This window comes from Opisthocomus hoazin, chromosome 4 (assembly GCF_030867145.1).
Source record: "Opisthocomus hoazin isolate bOpiHoa1 chromosome 4, bOpiHoa1.hap1, whole genome shotgun sequence".
Lineage (NCBI taxonomy): Eukaryota > Metazoa > Chordata > Aves > Opisthocomiformes > Opisthocomidae > Opisthocomus > Opisthocomus hoazin.
In genome coordinates, this window is record NC_134417.1 from 67,930,464 (window position 1) to 67,954,775 (window position 24,312).

The 24,312-nt window shown below is 41.2% G+C and overlaps 1 protein-coding gene across 1 annotated transcript; it reads left to right on the plus strand.

Moving 5' to 3' along the window:
- Positions 1–501: 501 nt before the first annotated feature.
- On the plus strand, positions 502–24,031 carry HEPACAM2 (HEPACAM family member 2). The gene is made up of 9 exons (XM_009936135.2): positions 502–571; positions 6,259–6,609; positions 7,931–8,215; positions 14,716–15,012; positions 20,229–20,354; positions 20,439–20,463; positions 20,569–20,606; positions 21,916–21,989; positions 23,915–24,031. The coding sequence occupies exons 1-9, from the start codon at positions 502–504 to the stop codon at positions 24,029–24,031; spliced, it is 1,383 nt and encodes a 460-aa protein (XP_009934437.2).
- The last annotated feature ends 281 nt before the right edge of the window (positions 24,032–24,312 follow it).

Here is a 24,312-nt window from a genome sequence, read left to right on the forward strand (position 1 = left end):
GTGCCGGAAAAAAAATCCAGCAGGGCTCTTTAATAGCTGTTTAATATTTTTTATAACTGGAAAAGAGAGGCTGTCACTGGAAAAGATGGGATAAAAAGTCTTCTGAATACTAATTTGAAATAAACAGAACCTTCTAGCAGCATCGTATTTTTTACAAACCTGTAGCTAAAGGATGTTAATACCTATACAACCTGTACATTGGGTGCATTAATTTATTTTTATTCATTCAACGTACTTTGTATTCTGTGCCTGATTTATTACATATTTGCTGTGACTACCAGGGAAGGGTTACGGTGAAGTCAGGGGCAATGATGATGGGCGCTCATCTAACAGGTGCTCCACTCCCTTTGTCCTTTGTATACACATATTCAAATCACATGAGGCAGGGGACAGGATAGGGCCTGTTAACTCACTGCTGATTTCCCTAGCAAATAAACCAGCAGCTGCGGGTCCAAGCTCTGGCTCAGTGCTGAGAAGAAGGTGGCATTTGTGTGGGACAGGATGCTTTCATGGAGCCCTTTAGCCAACTTCTTTTGGGACTTACACTGCAAAATATATTTTCTGCTTGTAGGTAAGATACAGTATCAATTATACGTGATTGTCACTGTGGAAATGTGGGTTGGTTTTATGCTTCTAAATTTAAAGATATTTCTGTTGTATTGTTGGTGTTTCTATTTCAAAGCTTTTAATCAGGTGGTGTCACCTTCTTTTGTGTGTGGAGCTATAAACTTGTAGGAACTGACAAAAATTAGTGCTGTACATAATTCAGTATATAAAACACGGGCATTGATTACATATATATTGTCACATTTTATTAATTAATAGGTACATTGTGCATTCTTTTTAGCAAGTAAGGCTGGACATGTTCTGAACCAAAGTTTATAGAGAAGCTGTTACTCAGCTCTTTAAAAATGCGTTATGTTGAGACACTGCTGATGCATTACTTTTCAGTTTGTTATGATGCCTTAGAGTTAATAAAGAAAATTTTTATGTAATATTTAAATGTATTTCGTATTAAAAATAAATTAAGCTTTCAATCAACTGAAGTGTCTTCCCATTAATAGTACTTTTGCTTGGTATCTGGGTGCAGTTTTCATAAGTATACATTTGTTCTCCATGCGCTTGATAAAAAATAGACCTTCTATGCACTTTGACAGGAATATCCTGTGATCAAATGTTAGATGAATTTGTATTTCTACAAACTCTTGGAGTTCACTTTTTCTGTATTTAATTGTTTTTGTAAATATCAGCAGAGGAAATATATAATATTATAAATGTAGTGCATCCTCTACTCATTCATGTGTAGGGACAAGTTTTTTTTCATCTTCTTTGTGAACTTCATATACAGTCACCTAGTTTCATTCATTTTGAGCTAAATACTTTGTCAAGAGTTTTGGCTTCATAAGAATTGCAGTTTTATATGAAGATACTGGATTTCTTGTTTAAAAATTAAAACCCTGGTTGATAAAAAACACAGTGAATGTGCACTTCATCTACATTACAACTTTACTGGACATTTTTTATTAAAATCCTGCAAGAGATACTGGTACGCAAGCAGAGTGCTTTAAGGTACACATTTGTTCACCAGGAAGTCTCATCGTATACCCTTACTCAGACATACACGTTTCCTAGTATGGGGAATGTGCAGCTTGTACTTTATATCGTGACAAGAATCAGGTGCATTGGGGGCATGACACAAAGCCCGCCGAAGACAGCGGCCTCAGAAGCTAAAATTAGGTCCAATAACAAAGCTCCAAGGAACTTGTGCTTGGGCAAAAATCCCAAACTGGGGAAGAGTATGCTCGAGTCTCTCCTGATATAAGCGGAGGTACAGGAATTGCAGATTCCCTGGTCCATTACGTCTGTTATTTTTCATAAGTGGACATACTTGCAAAAAGTGTAAAATCTATTATAACTGATGTTGTGACATTTTACACCAAGTTCGGGGTTTTTGGAGAGCTGAAGAGCTAAATGAACAGTGGTGAAAAGCAGCTGAGAATCCAAACTCACTTTGACAAGGAGATGTGCATGTTAAATTCAGAGAAGGATAAAACCTCACTAAGCAGGTTTCAGTTTATGCCGTAAACTCAAAAGTTACGTCATAGTTTTTTATTTAAACTAAAGCTGCAGCCCTTGTTTTATGTCAACAACAGTTCTGTTGTGCTTGCTGATACTGGTGATAGAAAAGTGAGATGGCAGCAAAGCACAGATCACTGAGCTCCAAATGGAGGTCATTTTGGTGCAACCTTTATGGTCATTATACAAAAACTAGCTTTTGGAATTCCATTGTCTTGGAAAAATGTGTATTATAGTTAGAAAGCTATGGAGATAGGATGAAATTATGGAATTTGTGCCCAATGAGAATGAAGTAAGAGTTTGGCACAGTGGCTTGATTTCACTATTAACATTAATTCAAGGATTAGTGATAACAGTTTTCAGTTTTAGTTAAAAAATAATAATTAGTCTTATAAAATAGAATCATAAAACCAGTTCGGTTGGAAAAGACCCTTAAGATCATCGAGTGTAACCATAAACCTAACACTGCTAAGTCCAGCAGTAAACCATGTCCCTAAGTGCCACATCTACAGTCTTTTAAATACCTCCAGGGATGGTGACTCAACCACTTCCCAGGGCAGCCTGTTCTACTGCTTGGTAACCCTTTTGGTGAAGAAGTAACCCTTTTGGTGAAGAAGATGACCCTTTTGGTGAAGAACAACCCTTTCAGTGAAGAATATTCCAGACTGCAAAAGATTTGATCTCTATGAAAGCCGGAAGTCTCCCAGCGTTGCTGGTGTGAAACTCTTGCCTTCGGCAGAGCACCGTGACCCCGCTACTACTCCGAGCCTCAGCCTGCCTTGCCGAGCAGCTCCCGTGTGCTGATGGCACTCCCAAGAAATCACCCCAGCAGACCCGGAGGGAGCAGCAAAAACTGCAGGCGCCCAAAGCCGCTCCTGAATGGACCACAGGGGAAAATGGGGTTTCTGCCCTCACAACTCCTGGTCTTTGCTAAAAGAATTCCCTTATCTGCAGATCAAAATGTCTGTCCAAGCTGTTACATGGAGCCACTTTTCCCCATGAATTAAGTGGAACAAAGTTGATTTACAGTTTCTATTCCCACATTTTTTTTTAACTGAGAAGAATTTAAGTTTTCCAGCCACAATTCTCTTTGTCTTGCTGTATTATGGTGGTACCTTCTACACTGGTGGTCCCAGTTATCCTAGTGCTCTCTAGACGTGCTTGGTTTTTGCTAACTTTCTGCACAAACAGATCTGTCAGAAATATTATTTGTTGTACATATTTTATGATTGCACTGCAGCTGTTACTGGCTTCTTGTCCTACAGCACAATCGCTTATTGACAGCTAAATAAACTCAAAAACTGAGCAATGTCATGCTGAAAGAATGAGGAAGGATATGGACAGATCTTTTAATTGATCATTTACAGATCTCCGAGTGTTTGACAGATGTTTTCGACTTTGTTCAAGGAGATTTAAAAATTGAAATATATTTGATGGGTTATTTTCAACATTAAGTATTTTGTGAAGCATTTTACTGAGGAATTCGGCTCTTTTTTTTTTTTTTTTTCAAATGGACAACAGCAGTTTAAATCTGATTTGTATTGTAAGCTTCACGGGGAGGGAATTCGCCTCTGAGAAATGTTATAACCACCAACAAAACTAATCTCTGTTAGCCAGAGTCTAGCAAGTCCTGAAGAGATGTGCAGTGTTAGGAAACAGTGCAGCAACAACAGGCTACAAATATTATTAAAAAGGGGTAGGGGAGGAGGCTTCAATTTGATGTGCTTCAGCTATTTCAGGTTTTTGATCTATAAAAAGTGAAGCATGTAAACGTCTCTGTCCTGTGTATCCTCCATGTAAGCCTCTCTGTATTTTTTTCTACGCTCTTCCTTCTTTTTTGTCCCATTCTCCTCCCGTCTCAGCTGGCCCCTGACCATCCTTTCCACATCAGTGTCTGTGCAACCTGAAGTCCCCTGCCCGCTTCCTCTTTGGCACTTGAGAAGCTGGGTTTGCCAGTCTTTCTGTCAAGGGATTTCACTGGCTTTGTACACATCACCTCTGCAGTGTTCTGCACGTTTTCCTTTGGTTTCCCTGCCATACCCTCAGGAACGCTGTGGGCTGTCTTCTCTAGTGGAGTATATTACTGCTCCGCTTTAGGAAAAGCGAAGCCAGCCACAAAACTGCTGTTTTTGGGGTAGACTTTGTAGCTGGCTTTGTATTGACTATAACACTCACTAGTTCCTGAATGCACAGAATGTGACCAGAGATTTCCCAGCAGTAGGGATTTTTCCTGAAATACAGTTAGTGTCCCACGGGTGGTTTTGCGGGCGCCTTGAGCGGCATGGACACCATGGCTGGCTGCCCATGCGCCAGTCCCCTCCCATGGCATCTCTGCTCTGCTACTTTTCATGCCCTTCCAGAGTGCCTCCAACATTAATTAGTGGCATTGCATATTGCCATGCTGCATCTGTTTCTTCACTCCCTTTTTGCATCCCTACCCTGATCCCTAGCAACAGTTTTCTTTGCTATTAGCTCTATTAGCTCAGGTGGCAAACAGCCATGCATTGAAATTGGAAGATTTTTACCCAAAAGACATCTATAGATGCCATATTCTGCTACCAAATTGATATTTTTATCTTTTTCTGCTATATAACCTATGAAATCAGACACAAATGATCGTTTAACAATGTTGTTTTGTCATAAAGCCAAATGCTATGAAGGTAGGATATTTAAGAAACAAAGGTATCTCTGCATGGTATTAATCTTTAATAGCACAGTCACCTATTTTTCACACACAGCTCCTGCTACACCCACTTTCCAGGTAAAGGGTATATGTACGTCAGCTGGGGAGTTACTTTTTTGTTAGAGGTACTGGGAGGTGTGTCAAGAAGAAGACGTGCACCAGCAGGAGAGGAATAGGTGGTGCATGGTGAAAGCATTGCATCTTGCCCTGGGGACTGCATCCTCTCTCCCTCAGTGCACTCCTATGCAGCAGTAGACGGATTACTTAAATCTTTTTTTTTTTTAACATGTTCTTACTAATAAAAGGTTGCTTTTTTCCTAGGGTTTTGACTTAACACTTGCAGTGTGCTTTTCAGCAATATTGGGCACTCAAAGCTGGGCACTCAAAGCTGAGCACTCAAACCTGCAACTGAAGTCAATAGGAGTTGCATCTTGAACATGCTAAAATCTGTTTATAAGTATTTTGAAAAATCCAGTCCTTAATATTTCAAATTCCTCATCCAAAATGAGTGGCTATTTTTGCTGTTAATTTTCTGTGGGCTTAAGTTCCTCATCTGTAAAGTTGTACCAATTATAATGGTGTTGTGAAATCAGTTCATTAATGGCAACACTTCACACCATTGCTGTACTTGTGAGTGCTGTGGAAAAGTTCACGTGAAAATCAATCACTCAGTCCTACCAGTAAAGTTTTTATAATGTTCTATAAATCTGTCTAAGGCAGACACAATGAAAACTGATTAAAAAGTAGTACCTGGGAAAGCTGATGATTAACTGAGCAGTGGCCTTTTTGCACCCTAATGGAGGCAGGATTCTTGGAGGACGGGATTAATCATGTGGCTGAAGATTTTGCTTTCGTGCATATCAACAGTAAACCTTAATTCTTCTCTTTCCTAAAACTGGTATACTTGACTTTTGGAAGCTTAATAATGTTTCTAGAGTTTACTCTTACATGTACAGTGCAGACAGCAATAATGACTACCTGTCATTTTAATCAGACAAATTTATGGAAGTTCTGCTTTTTAAATTTTCAGTCAGTTTCTCACTATAATGAGCAAAGTAACAGTAAGAAATTTCTAGCTAAACCCAGAAAAAAGAAATCCTAAAAGTTGAGTTTGCAATCCAAGACTGTTAGACAGTAGAAGCTCTAGAAAGTTGAAATATCTTAAAAGGAAAATATTTTAAACATTAACGTAAATGCACCTTTTTTTCATTTTTGTCAGACTTTCAACAATAAAAGATCCTCTGCCCAGGAATCACAAACATCCTTCCTTTGGCTTTTCATATATTTTGAAGCTGGGACTCTGTAGGTAGATCCAACTTCACCAAGGTCAATGACAGTTTTCTGCTTTCTTACTTGAAATCTGAGGCATAACCATGTAAAAAAGTGTAAGCTTTAATTCTGAGAGTTTTTTCCCTGTGAGAATTTCTCACTTGAGTTCTCCAGTGTCCCCATTTGAGGTTTGGGTTTGTTTATTTGTTTGTTCTTTCATTTTTATGCAGGTATTTGTTCTGCCTTAAAGTTGACGGTACCATCTCATACCATCCATGGTATTGAGGGGCAACCACTGCATCTTACTGTTGACTACAATTTCGATGCTACAGCTTCTGAAATACAGATTATTTGGCTTTTTGAGAGGCCTGAAAGTAATCCAAAATACTTGCTTGGCTCTGTAAATCAAAGAGTAGTTCCAGACTTGGAGTATCAGCACAAGTTTACCCTCATACCACCGAATGCATCTCTGATGATCAATCCATTGCATATCAGTGATGAGGGCAACTATATTGTAAAAGTCAATATCCGTGGAAATGGGACAATAGCTGCCAGTCAAAAGATTCGAGTAGCTGTTGATGGTAAGTTAGTAAAATATAGTATCTTCATTGTGACAAAAAAGTTGCAATAGTTTTGAAGTGCTGGTTCTTAGTATCCAGTTACAATAACGTATAATGTAATCCAACCATACATTAATAAACATTAGCAACTAAGTTACGCCATTTTCCACTGCTGCTGGAGGTAATGCTGCAATATGTCATCTTTAAACAAAGTTAATGCCTTGACTAATGTTTCAGGATCATAAGTAAAAAATTGAAGGAGCTGTGCTATCAATCGTGAGGATGCATTAACTTTCAAATAGTCTTTTTCCCTGAACAAGTCTTCCTTGAGGAAATCTGCAGCTACTTGCCAGCTCAGGATTTTATTCTGCCTGCAAGCTGCAGAACTGTGGCAGGGTGTCCCTAAAAGAGGAAAGACCACAGTGGAATTTGAAAAGGCAAAATTCGACCCCATCTGTAGAACATTCTTTCAGTGTCTTATTCCGCTGTCTCCAGCTTTTTTTGTTGGAAGATTTGTTTGTTGTTCACATCCCCTATGCTGTACAGCCAGTCAGAGAGAGAAGAGCTGACTGCCTCTTCATTCTCACTTTTGTTAGATGAGCTCTCTACTCGGACCTACCATGTCTTCTACCTTCTCTCACTATCAAAGAGAAGTCACTGACTTTTGCCAGTGACCTGGTGTCTGTAAAAGAAGCCCAGATCTGAATTCCTAAAATACTGAAGTTCCCTCTTTGCACTCCACTTCTTATGGCAGGAATAGAAAAAAAAAGGGAAACAGAAAAGAGTGACCTAAAAGAATGACAAGAGGCTACTGTAATTTATGGATTATATGGAGGGAGCCCTGTAGCTGTTGGGCTTGAAATAATGAAATCAATGCCATTGGCATGGCAAAGTTGTAGCTGCCATTTAAGTCCCATACTGGTTCTAGTTTGCAGCCATGCTTACGACTGAACCGAGAGCACATCTGAGCAGTGCCCAGTGCCAGCACAGCTGCCGGAGCCGCACCGAGGAAGGTGCACACTGGGCAGTGTCATGCTTCACACTCTTTGCATTTCTGCAGCCGCAGGGATCTGCTGCCGAGGCAGGACCTGGAGGCCGTGGTACACCTGACTGCAGCCTTTGTCCTGCTGCCAGTAATATAGGCAGTCTAGGTTTATTTAAGCACTAGAACAATTCTTACAGTCACCAGCTGATACTATGGCCACTTTTTTTCAATAAAAAAAAATCTGAAATCTGAGTACTTTCCAGAGAGGATGACTGCTGTTTACATCATCTTGACAATGAAGACTGTAATATACTGGCTTGTCACTTTTATAACCCTTCTTACCTCTTTATTTTACAGTTCCTGTCACAAAACCAGTTGTACATACGGAACCATCTTCAGGTGTAGTGGAGTATGTAGGGAATATTACCTTAAAGTGTACTGTGGGTAAAGGTACAAGGGTAGTTTACCAGTGGATGAAAAATGGGAAGCGTCTCCATGCTGGCCCTAATTACACCTTTTCATTGAACAATTCTACGCTTCTAATCATTCCTGTTGTAAAAGAAGACATTGGGAATTACAGCTGTCTGGTATCTAACCCTGTCAGTGCTATGGAAAGTGAGATAATTGCACCAACCATATATTGTGAGTATATGAAATATTCATAATTACCTTTGTAGAAATGATCTGGCTGGAAAGAGTGCCTCTGACTATGGAAACAGGCAGAAAATAGTTGAGTCAGCATTGTGCGCTTGCATTCAAAATGAGCTTGTTTGCAACAGCTCTGCCTTAGACCAGTATAATAAAAAGTTACTCAGTGTTATGTAGTTGTGAAGATGAGTCTGAACTGCAGAATTCATAGAATCATAGAATGCTTTGGGTTGAAAGGGACCTTTAGAGGTCACCTAGCTCAACCTCCATGCAGTGAGCAGGGACATCTTCAACAAGACCAGGCTGCTCAGAGCCCTGTGCAACCTGGCCTTGAATGTTTCCAGGGATGGGGCCTCCACTACCTCTCTGAGCAACCTGTTCCAGTGTTTCACCACCCTCAGATAAAAACATATCTTCCTTATATCCAGTCTAAATCTACCCTCCCTTAGTTTAAAGCCATTGCTCCTTGTCCTACCACAACAAGCCCTGCTGAAAATATTTTCCCCGCCTTTCCTACAGGCCCCCTTCAGGTACTGAAAGGCTGCTCTAAGGTCTCCCCACAGCCTTCTCTTCTCCAGGCTGAACAGCCCCAACTCTCTCAGGCTATGAGAAATTCAAATATGAACTTCAAGAATTCCACAGTACAGACATCTTCAGATCTGGAGGAGATGTGACTCAAATGAAAAAAAATAATCACATGGGTACACATGAAAATATTGTTAAAAATGGAGACAGCAAATAGTATCAAAACGCTACATATAGGAAGTACCAGGCTGAAGGACTGATAGTAGTGGTTTTCCTTAAGATCATTTTGAATCCAGTCCTGTTTAATATTTCCATTAATGACATCAGCATAAAGATTGGGAGTATCTCAATTAAGTTCACCTGTGACATTAAACTGGGAGGACTGACTGGCTTTGACAGAGTAATAGAACTAGTATGAAATTAGCTAGTAAAATAAATGGGCGTGCACTTTTAGAGAATAAAAACCATGAACTTCTGCTGATAAGATGGAGAATGATGGGAAAAAACTGAGTCAGCGAGCCTGGGTGATTGAGCTATCACCAGATGTATGTGAACTGGCAGTGTGATTCAGGCAGGAGAAAGACATATGTAATTCTAGGGTGTGTTGGCAAGTATTTCCGACAAGGAAATAAGGGGAATACTAATGGCACACAGAAGATGAGACCACATGTAGAATACTGTGTGTTCCTGTGCAACACAGAGCAGTAATCTCGAACTGGAAAGGAACAGAACAGAAAGGAATGGAGAAGAGACCCAGAAAATTCAGCCTGGGTTAGCAAAATCAGAGCTGAAAGGAATGTTTGCTTTCCACATCAAGTGGGAAACATGAGGGAGCAAGAAGAGTTGCATAAAGACCAATGCTGGCAGAAGAATAAACCGTAAACTAGCCGTGTATTTTGACTGGAAATGAAAGCACCTGAGAAACTGTGAACATAGACTGAGTTCATGAATGAAAGGAGTTGGAGGAAACGAAAGATTGGCTTAATCAGCATTCAACAATTATATTTTAAATCTTAAAAAGGGCACTCTCGTTTTGTTCCTTATCCCTTCTGTAATGCCAGTTCCCAGTGCCTCCAAGATCTGCAAGCAGCACATGCTGTGTATCTGACCTTGCCAGGTTCTGATCCTCATGTCCTCAGGGAGCTGAACTGCCCTTCTCAGAGAAGAGCTGAAATCAGAAAGGTCAGGGCCTACCTTGCCACCAGCCCTGTTCAGATATAACCAGTTTACCCAGTGGCATAGTGTGGATGGCACAGTGCAAGGACTGGAACTGGATTCCTGTCCAGCCAAGGGCTGGTGCTCGCTCCTGCTTTTGCTGGGCTCTGTAATCTGGCATCTGGTAGACAGCCCATGGCCTGGACTTGTTACAGTTGCGCTACCAGCAAATTCAGAACCTACACCTCTTACTATGTCATATTTTCCTCCTTCTCCTTTCTTCTCTGATTATCCATTCTGCTACTTACTGATATTTAATTGTAACTTGGAAGAATCAGATGAGAGAGTGTCTTGCATCTAGACTCTGTATGTGTGTGTCTCTACACTGCACCAGGAGAAGAGAAAAAGACTGGCTAAATTAGTGAAGACTAACAAGGACATCGTTAGACGAGAGCTCATCCCTTCGGTGCAGCTTATAAAAGTGACAGCAGTGCAGACATGAAGGTGAAGGAGCTGCTGCAAAGAGTTCTAAACAGAGCAGATGTGACTTGAGCTTCCATCACATTAGACAGAGGAATCATGATAAAATGCTCTACAAGGAAATAACCAGCACTGATAGATTTTTAACTTATCATTACTGTAATGAAAAAAAAATCATATTCTTTCCTCAAGGTAGCACATTTTAAAATGGCTGCTTTTATAGAGTCACAGTCTCAGCTCACTTAGGTGCCTGAAGTGCTAAGAATGGGAGCTGCATGTGTGTGAATGCACTGCCTCTACTGCTTTTCTCACTTTCGTGAGCTATGAATGGGCCTTATACACCTCCCTCTTCAAAGAATACCGACACAAAGCGTGGGGACACTGTATCCAGCAGAACTGGACAGCCTTCGTACAGTGCAATAAAGTCAGGTCAGGCTAGAAAAATATCTGCCACTGTTGCTACCTTTCGGACCGCACTGTTCATTTGTGGCACAGCCCCTCCGGCATTCACACTTCTGACCCCTTGCACACCAGATTGGCTCCAGAGCATTTCCTGCACTGGTGGTGTCTGGGACACTTGCACTGGCACGGTGTGTGCCTTTTACTCGCAGTTCTGGTACTGCTTCCTCCCTTCTCTCTCACTCAACTACGTGTATTTTCTGGAAAACTTGAAAAATCTTTCCAAGTTCTAAACTGAAAACCTATTTTTAACCCATTGCTTCACAGAACTTTAAAATCTCAAAGTTACTTCTGTGTCCGCATTTCTGGAACCTTTTGCTGTTTGAGTGATTGTGATGTACAGCTCAAAAGATCTGTATATCAAAAACTTTGAGATTCAGTTTTTCTTCATATGTGGAAATACCGTTACAAGTATTTGCATTTTCAGAATATGCTTTTTATTTCATGAGAACTGAGGGTTTGCTTTGTGCATAATTTAAAATCCGAAAAAAAATATTTTTCGAGAAAACAATGCAATGCCAAAAGACTGCAATACTTGCGCTACTCTCCATGTCCAAGTTAGTGATGGGAGTTGGGGTCTGGCTTCCTGAGCTGTCTGAAATGACATGATTCGGTCCAACCTCTGCCCACAGAGGTAGTTTGTCTCCCAGCTCCCAGTTGTCAATAACAATCCAGAACAGGCCCCGGGATCTCTGTGTGCCATATGTCATTGCTGCGGGGGAGTTACTGGGAGTGATAAAAAAAAGGTCATTCACAGTAAATACCTGCCATCTGCTTGGAAACTCATAACAGTCACGTGGTGATAGGAGCAATTGGAAATATTCCCACAGAGCAGTAAGTTGTTACTCAGAACAGGTGATTTATTATTTTACAAGTCATTTAGTTAACTGGCTTTACTGAGACAAGAGGCAAATTTCTGGTGAGAATGATACTGGAAAGGAGAAGTAGAGCTGAGGGATCCATGAAGGCTGTCACTGTGGATTTTACTGAGAATCAAAAGTGGTTTGTTCTTCTTTTCTTATTAATGTTATTCGCTTCTGCATTAGCTATGATGATAATGCACCCCAGAACACAGCTATTGCAGTAGCATGACCCAGAAACAAATTACTTGAAGACTGGAAGAAGCTGCTGTCACGGAGGCTGCAGCAGAAACTGCTGTACTGTGCTGACGGAGTTGAATTTAACAGACCAAATGGGATTTCCTTCCTTGGGACTTCCCAAAGCTGGAATATTTTTAGTCCGAGAGAGGAAATGGTTAATTACCTGCTTTTCAGAATCATCCTTGAAGCTGTGTGTATCCCTCAGCTACCCAGTGTTTAGGGATCTCGATGATGTACGTGATGCCCAGGAGAGGCAAAAGACTGATCCAGGCGAAGCAGAAGGGTTACCTGATGCTTGTGTTGATTGACTTCATCAAGGAATGCCACTTTTCAGACCCTGCCAAGGTGTGGCTATTTCTTAAGAAAACCTTTCTTTGTTTTTTTCAAACATACTTCCCCAGCCAGTGTGCATCAGTGTTTTTATAATGGTTTCTTTTGATTTGCAGCTTTCATACAAAAGTGTGGTTATGTTGCTGGTGTTATCTATGTATGCTGCACTGTTATGATACTGATAAAAAAAGCAGGACTCAGTTCTGATTCTTTTGCAGGCTGTGGCAAATCTCCCCCTGTAGTGAGGCGGCACAGAGACCAGTCGGTTATTCTTACCATTAATCTCTGTTTACATATATCAAAGGTTGTATTATCAGTGAAAATAAAGGCTAATTCTTCTAAAGAAGAACAATTGGATAGGTGAAAACAGTGAATTGCTCAGAAAAATATAAAAGCATATTCCTGCCTATGAGTAGTGCATGAGGGATTTTACTTTCGTTTATGAGAAAGTCAAAGTTCAGTACATCCCTCTTCTTTCCCATCTGAAAAAAGGGAAGTAGATAGCTGTAAGGGGCGAGCCCCCGTGCAAGGCTGCTGTTCTGGGAGGGCTCCCCATCCACAGAAACACACCGTCCGAGTGAGGTCAGCCAAGCCAAAGCAGTGGTGCTAGGTCTGTACTTCCCAGAAATGCTCATTACAGGGTCAGCTGGCTCTTGGGTACAGTAAAGCAAATGAATCGGGAGCTGCAGAGCCTGTCAAGAAGCTGCCCAGCTTCTAGAGTTTAAAAAATGCCGCGGTTCTTCAGAGTGGTCCCTGCCATGTAGGTGGGAGCTGCACTAATCCATGCTGAAGTGAATCTGTAGTGCATTTCCCAAGTAAATATTATGCATGATGTTGGGCCTTCCATAAAATGAGACTGCGAAAAGCTTTCCACTAACAAGTCAGTTGAGAAAATAAAACCTTTGACAAGTTTAGGTTGTGAAATGCGGACATTTGGTTGAAAGTGGACTAAACTGAGGTCATGGTACGATAGTCTACATTCTCTTGTCTAAGCCTTCACAAACAGGGAAAAAAACCCAGAGGCACACAAAAAATGGCCTGGTTTGTGCTGCATGCTGTTGCCTATGTGTCCCTGAAGAATAAATCAGTCTCAGAAACAAAGACAGACAATAAAGAGAAGTGTGCATGTTGGAGGAAGGTCTGACGTCAGCCTGAATTTTCTGATGAGAAATAGAGGCTGAAACGTGCCTGTGTGCCACTTCATGTAGCAGGGAATTTCACAGTTAAACCCAGCTACATTATCTTAATGCTTCCAGACAACCACAGGAAGGTGGAAATATTAATTGACTGCACTGTCCAAAATGGGCGTAATGTTGACTTATCTGTCTTTTTGCTGTGCCGTTCTGTGCGAGGCGCTTGTCAGCAGATTTACTGAATTTCAGGGATCCTACCAAAAAGGTGTCTCCTGCTTATTCTGTGTATTTTCTTCTTTTGGCTTCTGTCAGTAGTAGGTCTGTGCATTTTTTATTATGTATGTAAGCCCTTAGGGAATTAGCAAAATTAAAACGATTAGTTCTTTTGACTGGAAAAAGTAATTTAATAATGCACATTTTGAGTATTATTATTTCCTATGCTTAGATCCCTGTAAAAATAGATTTTAACATGTAAAGATATAAAAACCCCAGGATATGAAATGATGTATTAAAAATAACATGGGAAGCACTCTTATAATTTCTAAAGATATTGTTTCCCTTTGCATTTTCCTATGAAGATTACCCTAAAAATACTTAGCTGCGCAGTTTTCTGAGCAATGAACGCATGAGTATTGGACAATACATGCCTCTTCTAATTATATTCAGAAACACAGCTTGCCTTCAGCACAAGGGCTTACTCTTGAAAGAAACATAAATGTTGCAATAGTAGAAGCCTGCTAAAGTGGGGGAGAAGGTTAAAGTTTATTTTAGCAGTCATTTATGGAAAACTTTTTCTGAAGTTACCTAAGGCACACTCGACTATATTATACCTGTAGGATAGTTCCCCAAATAATTATTATACTGCAAGGTATTATAGTAAATGTTTATATATTTCAAGGCTAGTTTGTTCACTTTTAAATGTGCAGAGAAATTTGCTATGCCAAAAAGTTTGGCATTTAAGTAGAAGGGGTCAGATATGCCCCTGAAGAAGACCTGCTCCTTTACTTCACAGCTTTTCCAACTGTTTTCAGTTTTATTTCTTTTTCTCATACTGAACAATGCATAGACCTGTGCTTTTTCCCTAAACAGTGATTAAATCCGTATTCAGCAGGTGTAGTTTGAGAGAAACCTAGTACAGATTAAGTTATTAAACTGAAAGCCTTTTGACTGAAATGATTGAATCCAATGCCAGCCATTCTAAAGGCTAGTCTAACTTAAAAAATCTATGTTTAGAGATATGCATCTATTTAAAGTTTAATTATATACTTTGGTTTTAATTTTTCCACTGTGTTTTAATTTTTTTTAAATGCAGATGGACCTTATGGGCTTAGAGTTAAATCAGATAAAGGTGTGAATGTAGGAGCGGTGTTTACAGTTGACATGGGGGAAGTTATCCTGTTCGACTGCTCAGCCGATTCAAATCCACCAAATACTTATTCGTGGATTCAAAGGGCTGACAATACCACTCATGTCATCAAATATGGACCCCATCTGGAGGTGGTATCTGATAAAGTGGCCCCGAAGACAATAGGTTATGTGTGCTGTGCTTTCAACAACGTGACTGGAAAACGAGATGAAGCTCACTTCACAGTCGTCGTTACTTCTGTAGGTAAGAACATTAATTTGTTGCTGTAACTGTAATGTCTGAGCAGAGTGACAACCCCAGAAAAAGGAAATAATGCTCAGAGGGACAATATGTATCAGAAGTGAGGTCTTGCTAACAATGTACCAAAGGGGATTTGGGCCGTTCAGTGGGATCCAGGTTTTACTCGCAGTGTGACACAGCTTGGGACAAGACCCACTAAAGATGCTGAAGTTTTGTGGGAGTTTGACACTAAAAATATTTGGCCATTTTGAACTTTATCCCTTGCATAGAAAAACTTCCTCGGTAGGCAAATCTCATCAAGACCAAGTAACATGGCAGAATTATATGTTTCTTACTCTGTTTCTTACTTTTTGCGATTAAAAATGCTGAAGATGAATGGAGAGAATGATGTGGGAATCTGCTGAAGGCCAAGGTGGGCCTTTCCTCCCACGGGGAGATTTTGCCCACAGCATTCAGGAGCTGTGAGCCCTGGGGCCACCAGGTGACCACTACATGGGATAGTTTCAAGCACAGATCGCTGACTAAAATAACCAGGCACAGACTCACAGCAATGAAGGTCTTTAATATTTTTCCAGTGTGGTTATGTATTATGAGAACCTTAGTTTAATGTATGATAATAATGCAAGCTGTGATGATGAATGGTTTTATTACAATCTGTTTGTAAAAATTATTTCCCTGTCATATTTATGAATGTATGGCTTGACTGCTGGGTTCTGCTGAACGCGCGCCTTTATTTCTCATGCAGCATAACCTCAGTTCCTGTATCAGACTGGGTTAAACAGCAACAAAGCAGTTTTTCAGAAAATCTCCAGAAGCATACAGCGAAGAACAAGATGTTGAGGAAGTCTGATATCTCTTATTAATACCGATCGATACAAGTATTCTCAGATAAGGAATGTATGCTACTAATGTCCAACAAGATAGAATAAATTGCTGTTTAGAAAATTCAACAAAGCAGTTTCGCTTGTGCAGAACAAATAGCTCAGCCGTTTGTGAGTCAGGTAACCAAGGAGAGCAGATGTCCATAGTTCAGGCTGACTTACAGATTCATCACAAATCCATGGCTTTCAGTATGCTGGAAGGAAGATGGGTTGCAATTTTACAATGAGAATATTGGACTTTAAAACTAAAAATTGTGGTTAGTGGCAAAAGAAAATGCAACCAAAGCTATGTGTCAGCAGAAATAAACATGACTTTTCATCAGGATGTTCATATAAGCTATGATATATATGTGAATATTCATCAATAAGTGTTAAGAAATCAATGAGTGTTAAGAAATTGAGCTGAGATTTCCTTTTGAAGGCCAAAAAGAAGGGAAAGCTCCACAGCTTCATGTTTAGTTGCACTTAAAAACATACATTTCCTAATTACAAATATGTGTATTTAAAAATTTTAAAATATCAGTTTCCCCCTCTATAGGCATTTTCTTGTCAATGAGTATTCATTCAGATAGCACTAAATCCAGACATCGAGCCTACACTTTGCAGTGCAGCACCGATTGACTCTGAGAGGTATGAATTCACACACGAGGCTAAACCTCAGAGATCCTCCCCAGACTAAATTCTGTTTGGACCTGATTAAACACACTAAGCAAAGACTATGAATGTTATTTCATATCCCTTCTCCCTGTCCCCATAGTCGTAGATACAGAGCCTGGACTGTGCTTCTCAATATACTGGAAACCCCACCTTCAGCAGCGACAGGAGCTTTGATGTTTCAGAAGACCTCACGCAACTTCCCCATCTAAGGGACTGAAACTCACCTATATGGCGCTATAGACACCTGCCTGATTAATGCTAAAAATCATCAATAAAACAATTGATTACATCAATAACTTAAAATTATATCAAGCATTGCACTAAGCTGTTACCCAGTTTTAGGCAAGACTAGTTAGATTTTAACATAGGAGGTTGTATCTCATTATATACACAAGTCATTCCCCAGTTCTCAAGCTAAGTCAACTTGAGTGTGTTCAATGCACGTGAAGAGCACATCTTTGTTTTCTGCACCGTTATGCTTGTGGAGATAGGATTTATTGATTCTATATTTGAAATTATTCATTTTAAAGGACTTTTTTAAGCACTCAGGTAATTTGCCAGAGTTTGGGTGGGTTTTTTTCTGAGGAAAGCAGTACATTGAAGGAGTATGAAAGAAATTTGGTGAATTTGCAGTGATTTATTTTCCCATATCGTTGGGATGCGTCTGGTTTGAAATCCACATGTTTAGTCTTTGTGATAACCGCTGCACACACAGCCAGCACAATGCCAGTGAATTATATGGAGCTGTAAGTAGATGTAAGTAACCCATCCTGTCTGCACAGGTGTTCACAGATGTCCTGGAAACACATCCAGCTAAATAATACATATTTGAATTGTACTCATAAAGCTGGCACTGACAAATATGCAGCATTAATTTACCTGTATGGGTTGTGACATTGCATCAATTCTGCATGATTCGGAGCAAAAGGAGGAAATTAAGGGTGCACAAGCAACTATGTCTGGTATTTCCTAGCTTTAACATTCCTGTCTCTGCAAATTCTATGCAAAAGTTTTCAATGTGGTTTTGCCTGTGTAATTATATCTTTTGAATAGTAGGGGTTGGAAGGGACCACTGTGGGTCATCTAGTCCAACCTTCCTGCTGAAGCAGGGTCACCTACAGCAGGCTGCACAGGACCTTGTCCAGGCGGGTCTTGAATATCTCCAGAGAAGGAGACTCCACAACCTCCCTGGGCAGCCTGTTCCAGTGCTCCGTCACCGTCAGAGGGAAGAAGTTCTTCCTCATGTTCAGACGGAACTTCCTGTGCCTCAGTTTGTGCCTGTTGCCCCTTGTCCTGTCACTGGGCACCACTGAAAAGAGCTTGGCCCCATCCTCCTGACACCCACCCTTCAGATATTTATAAGCATTTATTAGGTCCCCTCGCAGCCTTCTCTTCTTCAGGCTGAACAAGCCCAGCTCCCTCAGCCTCTCCTCGTAGGAGAGATGTTCCAGTCCCCTCACCATCCTTGTAGCCCTCCGCTGGACTCTCTCCAGTAGCTCTTCATCTTTCTTGAACTGGGGAGCCCAGAACTGGACACAGTACTCCAGATGGGGCCTCACTAGGGCAGTGTAGAGGGGAAGGAGAACCTCCCTCGTCCTGCTGGCCACACTCTTCTTGATGCACCCCAGGATTCCATTGGCCTTCTTGGCAGCCAGGGCACGCTGCTGGCTCATGGTTAACCTGTCGTCCACCAGGACACCCAGGTCCCTCTCCGCAGAGCTGCTCTCCAGCAGGTCCACCCCAAGCCTGTACTGATGCATGGGGTTGTTCCTCCCCAGGTGCAGGACCCTGCACTTGCCCTTGTTGAACCTCATCAGGTTCCTCTCTGCCCAGCTTTCCAGCCTATCCAGGTCACGCTGAATGGCAGCACAGCCTGCCGGTGTGTCTACCACACCTCCCAGTTTGGTGTCATCAGCAAACTTGCTGAGGGTACATTCTAACTCTTCATCCAGGTCATTGATGAAGAAGTTAAACAAGACTGGGCCCAGTACTGACCCCTGGGGGACACCACTTGTCGCCAGCCTCCAACTAGACTCAGCGCCGCTGATGACAACCCTCTGAGTTCTGCCATTCAGCCAGTTCTCTATCCACTTCACCGACCACTCATCCAGCCCACACTTCCTGAGCTTCCCTAGGAGGATATCATGGGAGACTGTGTTGAAAGCCTTGCTGAAGTTTAGGTAGACAACAACCACGGCTCTCCCTTCATCTACCCAGCCAGTCATGTCATCGTAGAAAGGTATTAGATTGGTCAGGCATGATTTCCCCTTGGTGAATCCATGCTGACTACTCCTGATAACCTTCTTTTCTTCCACTTGCTTGAGGATGGCCTCCAGGATAAGCTGCTCCATCACCTTTCCCGGGATGGAGGTGAGGCTGACCGGCCTGTAGTTCCCTGGGTCTTCCTTCTTGCCCTTTTTGAAGACTGGAGTGACATTGGCCTTTCTCCAGTCCTCGGGCACCTCTCCTGTCCTCCAGGACCTCTCAAAGATGATGGAGAGTGGCTCAGCAATGACATCCGCCAGCTCCCTCAGCACTCGTGGGTGCATTCCATCGGGGCCCATGGATTTGTGGACATCCAGATCACTTAAGCGATCCCTCACACAGTCCTCCTCGACCAAGCGAAAGTCATCCTCTTTGTAGGCTTCTTCTCTTACCTCCAGGGCCTGGGAATCCTGAGGGCCTGCCTTAGCACTGAAGACTGAAGCAAAGAAGGCATTCAGTAGCTCTGCCTTCTCCGCATCCTCCGTCACCAGGACACCCGCCTCATTCAGCAGCGGCTCCACGTTGTCCCTAGCCTTCCTTTTGCTGCTGATGTAGTTGAAGAAGCCCTTCTTGTTGTTTTTGACATCCCTTGCCAGCTTCAATTCCAGGTGGGCCTTGGCCTTCCTCGTCGCATCCCTGCATGCTCTCACCACGTTTCTGTACTCTTCCCAAGTGGCCTGCCCCTCTTTCCACATTCCATGGACCTTTCTCTTCCACCTGATCTCTGCTAGAAGCTCCTTGTTTAACCATGCAGGTCTCCTGCCTCCTTTGCTAGATTTCTCTAATCACACTGTTTTTGTGTTTTATCAGTAAATCCTGCTCGAAACCTGCTGCTAATGCATATCTCGGCAAAAGATCTGAGCAAAGGAAAGAAATACTTTGGGTACATATAGACATGAATACAAACAAACATAATTTATTGGCTCCTGATGGGATCTGATGAACAACCAGACTGTCAGTGATCTGAAAATCTTTAGGAAAAATACAATGGTTCAGTTACCCCCTCCTACTCTGCAGCTCCTATAGCTAGGAGGATTTCCCTCCCATCTAGCACAAACTGCTCACCTAATTGTCACCTTATTTCTTGATAGTTCGGTGTCTCTGTGCCTAAAATTGAAACATTCATCTACTTTTTCTGATGCTGTAATTCATGGATTATGTTTACGGACCTTCATTTAGCTTTAGGTACCAGTCTGGTCTGGACTCATTTCTGACAAGCATATCATTGCTTTTCCGGTTCAGATTTGTAGGGAAAAAAAAATATTAGCGATTCATAAGAACCCAAATTTTGTATCTATTTTCTATCTCTATGCAGGTTTACTAGCTTCAGATGAGTTTCAAAAGATGATTTTTTTCAGTGTTGTAATAGTACATTATACAGAACAAGAGACTAAATATCGTACTTGTTTGTCACAGGATTGGAAAAGCTGGCCCAGAAAGGAAATTCTTTGTCATCTCTTGCAGTAATAACGGGAATTTCATTATTTTTGATCCTAGCTATGGCCTTTTTATTCATATGGAAAAAATATCAGCCACATAAAGGTATGTAAAAGTTAAGCACAGTCCAGCTCTTCTTTTAGAACATCAGAGCAAAAAGAATGATTTTTCTTTTTTTCTTCTTTTCAGTGATACAACAGAAGCTGCAGAGCAGGTACAAAAACAAATGATTCTTAGGTCTTGAAGTCCTTTTCATCAAAAGAACTGTATTTTACCATATTAATTTTCTTTCAAACTGAAAAACGTGTATGTTTTCTAGGCCAGAGGCTGATTACAGGAAGGCACAGACATTTTCAGGTAAAGCTAATGAAAGAAATGTGAGCATCAGGTCAAAATCCAATCCTGCAAAAAATTACCATCTCCACATACAAAAACAAAGAAGGAAAGGAACGGAAGTGTGTTTTTAGCTTGGGTCACACACCTACCTCTATGTTAGTGTACTTGAGGTAAAACCAAGATGGCAAAAGGTGAGCGTGGGTTTAGCTCATGCCTGGGCTTCGCAGCAGGACGTACGTGTTGGCTTTAATTCTAGCTGTTTAATCCCAGTTAGAATCACCTGTATTCTGCTGTTCTCACCAATATAAAATATATTAGTGTTATTATGAGATAGCAGTGAGAGATGATACACCATGGGAGGATTGCACTTCTAAAGTTTCATGGCACCAATCAATACCAGAATCATGAGATGATACTATGACATTACAGTAAATGTATTTTAGCCTCTGCCACATTCTGTACCACCGTCCTCTGTGTCATCAGGACCCAGTGTGGTTTTGTTACTTCCTTTCTTCCCTCCACAGTCCTTCCCAGATCATCCTGGGCAGGAGAGGCTGGAGACCAGGCATGCTTTGGAAGCGTAGCACTTTTGTTCCCATCCCTTTCTACCAAAGCATTAGAGCAGGCCATAAGCTGCTACATGCGAGAGGACAGAGAAGTATAGGAAGCTTAGGAAGGTAAGAAATTCACTTGAGCACAGAGAGAATCTCAGCACTGTCTTTAGTGCTGCAGCCTTTGCTGTGGAGTGATGCCCAAGAGACAGCCAAGAGTCTCAGATCTCCTGGACAGTGGGAGGGTGGAGAAAGAGACTCTCACCCTAAAAAAAAGTTGTATCTGAAGTCCCAGATACGATCTGTCAACTGCTTTAATAATGTGGCACCTATTAGTATCATGTTCCCTTTTTTCATTCTCAGCATTATATAAGATTCATTATAAAAGGTTCAGGTGGTACTGCCTCAGTACAGCGTAGACGTTCTGAGCTTATGGACTGGGCCTCTTTTCTATGTGAAATGAAAGAAAATTGGTCTGTTTAGCCTTCCAACAAAAAGAATCCCAGTGGCCGTACCAAATCTGTTACTGAGGTTGGCAAGAGGCTCCTTACTTGGTCCGAGGTGTTGCAGATAGCCAAACACTGTGCACACCGGCTGTGCAGCTGCCCTGCCTCGCTCCAACCAGCTTAGGAGCTTGGCAGAGACGTGGTTTAAAGCAGATCAAACAACCAATATTCAGATGTTTTAAAAATGAGGCTAAAGGACTTTGTCAGTCATTATTTTCCAGGTTCATGTTACATCTCGATACCTTTTTAAATGTTTGTTTGTTCTAACTTCAGGACATGAAAGTGCTTTGGATGATTTTGGGATATATGAATTTGTCGCTATTCCTGATCTTGCCAGTGGTTCTAGGGTATGTGATTTTACATTCTAAACTAATAGTTCCTTTTCTATTTCTCAAGGTGTACTAATTATCTGTACTAGAATCCTTCTGTCAGTTTGCTCCTGTTGCTTTTTACAGACGTCTGTATGACACCATATTCATTGCTGTTGTTTACCCAGGACTTACTCTTTCTTTACTATGTTGCTAGTTCAGTACTTGTAGTAATACGGTGCAGTAAGGCACTAACCAAGCTCTAAAGGGAACAATCTCCGTTCAGTTACCCTATGTTAAAAGAATATTAGTAGTATTGGGTAGATGGGTAGCACTGCACCCCTTGTGTCACACAAGCAAATTAATGCTCGTGATGCCATTTTCTCCCTTGGCCCTAATATTGCTGCTCATGCAACATACAACTTTGGCAGTGCAGAAGAGTCTCAGGGGGTATTTAAAGTTTTCATTCTAAAAATGTGCAAACTAGATCTCAGCTATATTTCACAAGAATTATTTTGTTAGCTCCATGTGTTGCGGGGGAGGACTTAAGCACGGGAGTTTTGATAGCAGAAAGCATCCTGCTGCATATGCTACTTCTCTGCATTGTGGCTTTGCTGATGTTACTGCACAGCAGTTGGAGACCATTCTGATGTGGTGTAAAAGGGCAAAGAAAAAATGAGAAACAGGGCCACAAAATTTAGGGGCAACAGACTGAAAGTAGGAGGAGGTAGAAGAAGCACTTTCCCTTTGCTGGGGAAGATTTTTGGCAATACGATCTTGTACATTAGGAGAGCGTCAGTACAGTCAGATAAGGAAGAGCTCTTAAAACATAGTTACACAGGGTCACATCAACAGTCACACCTATTTTCTTATTATGATTAGTTCTCATAATACATGATGTATTAGCAAAAGCAGTCATAGATTAATAAACCCTTTTCTCTGCTAGGATTAGATGATTGAAATAGACATTTCTAGGGCTAGAGTGCTATCATAAAGGTTAGTGGAGAGGACAGACTTTTACAGAAGTAGAGATAAAAGGCTTTTAGAAAACAGAGGAGCTGAACTATCTGCGAAAGTTTGTGACCGTAGGAGTCTAATTAAGTACGGAGATCAGGCCCTAAACCATCACAGCCTTAAGCACACTGTGATGCCCCTTAGACTGATTGTATCACAAAGTCGCATTGTTGCAGAATCGGGCCCTTAGTAGGTCAGGAGGGAGAGAGAGGTGACAAGGATAACAGAATGGATGTGCAAGCAATGAAATCTATTCCAATTTCCAGTAAAATGTCAAGAAACAGGAGAAACTCCACTGGTTTATGTTCAGTTACTCGGATTTATGGCATTGCAGATAAAGTCAGCATTTGATCCACGGATTCATTTTAGTTAGCAGAAAAAAGGAAAAATAAGAAACTGGAGATAACAAAGCACTGGAGGTTGGGTATAGGCAGAAAGACTGAGAATTCCTTGCGGATGAGGAGTCTTGGTGTTGGGTTGACGTAAAAGCAGATTTGTATACTTAACATCTTGAACAATTTCATTATTACTTCATTTATGGAAATTCCTCGCAGTTCCCTCTCTTTGACATGCTGGTGGGAGTTTTATGCTGAACCCTTTCCATGAATATTTTCTCCTTTTTTACTATCTGTTCTCCTGCTTCTCTTTTTTATTAAATCTTCCTTCCTCGACTTGTGGTACACTGATATAAAATCCTTGCAAAATTAAATGTAAGAGCTGCATCCTAAATCTTTTAAGATCCTAACTGAATTTAAGACTGTTGCTTGCCTTACTATAAATGTGATGAAAACTTACTCAAAATGTAAACTAGTAGAGATGATCTGTTAAATCCACACGCAAAAAATTGATAGGGAAAAGTCAACAAAATTAGAAGTTACGTTATCGGTTTAATTTCTGTTGAATGTTTTCCCATTTGTACTTACAGTAGGAATACTCTTTGCTACTTTTAGATTTCAGGTCAATCTGTTCCTGGCTCTGACGTTGTCCCGGGCCAGGATATGCTTAGTACAGTTTATGAAGTTATTCAACATATTCCTGAGCCGCTGCAGCAAGACCATCAACAGTAAGTTAAAGCCTGTGTGCACTCATGTGGTAGCTCAAAGACAATTACTTTTGCATCCAGAAAAATTTACATTTTAGTAGCTGGTGTTTGATTCTAGCACGAGGGGCAAGGAAGGAAAACAAGTATAAGCTACATCAGTTCCTCCACCCTTTCCTACCCAATCCCTCACTTTTCCTCAAGGCTGCAGTCTGCTGTTTCATCATACCGGTGTTGTCTAAATGTGAAAAACAAAAACTAAGGTCTTCACACACAATTTCAAATGAAAATTCCCAAATGTTTTAAGAG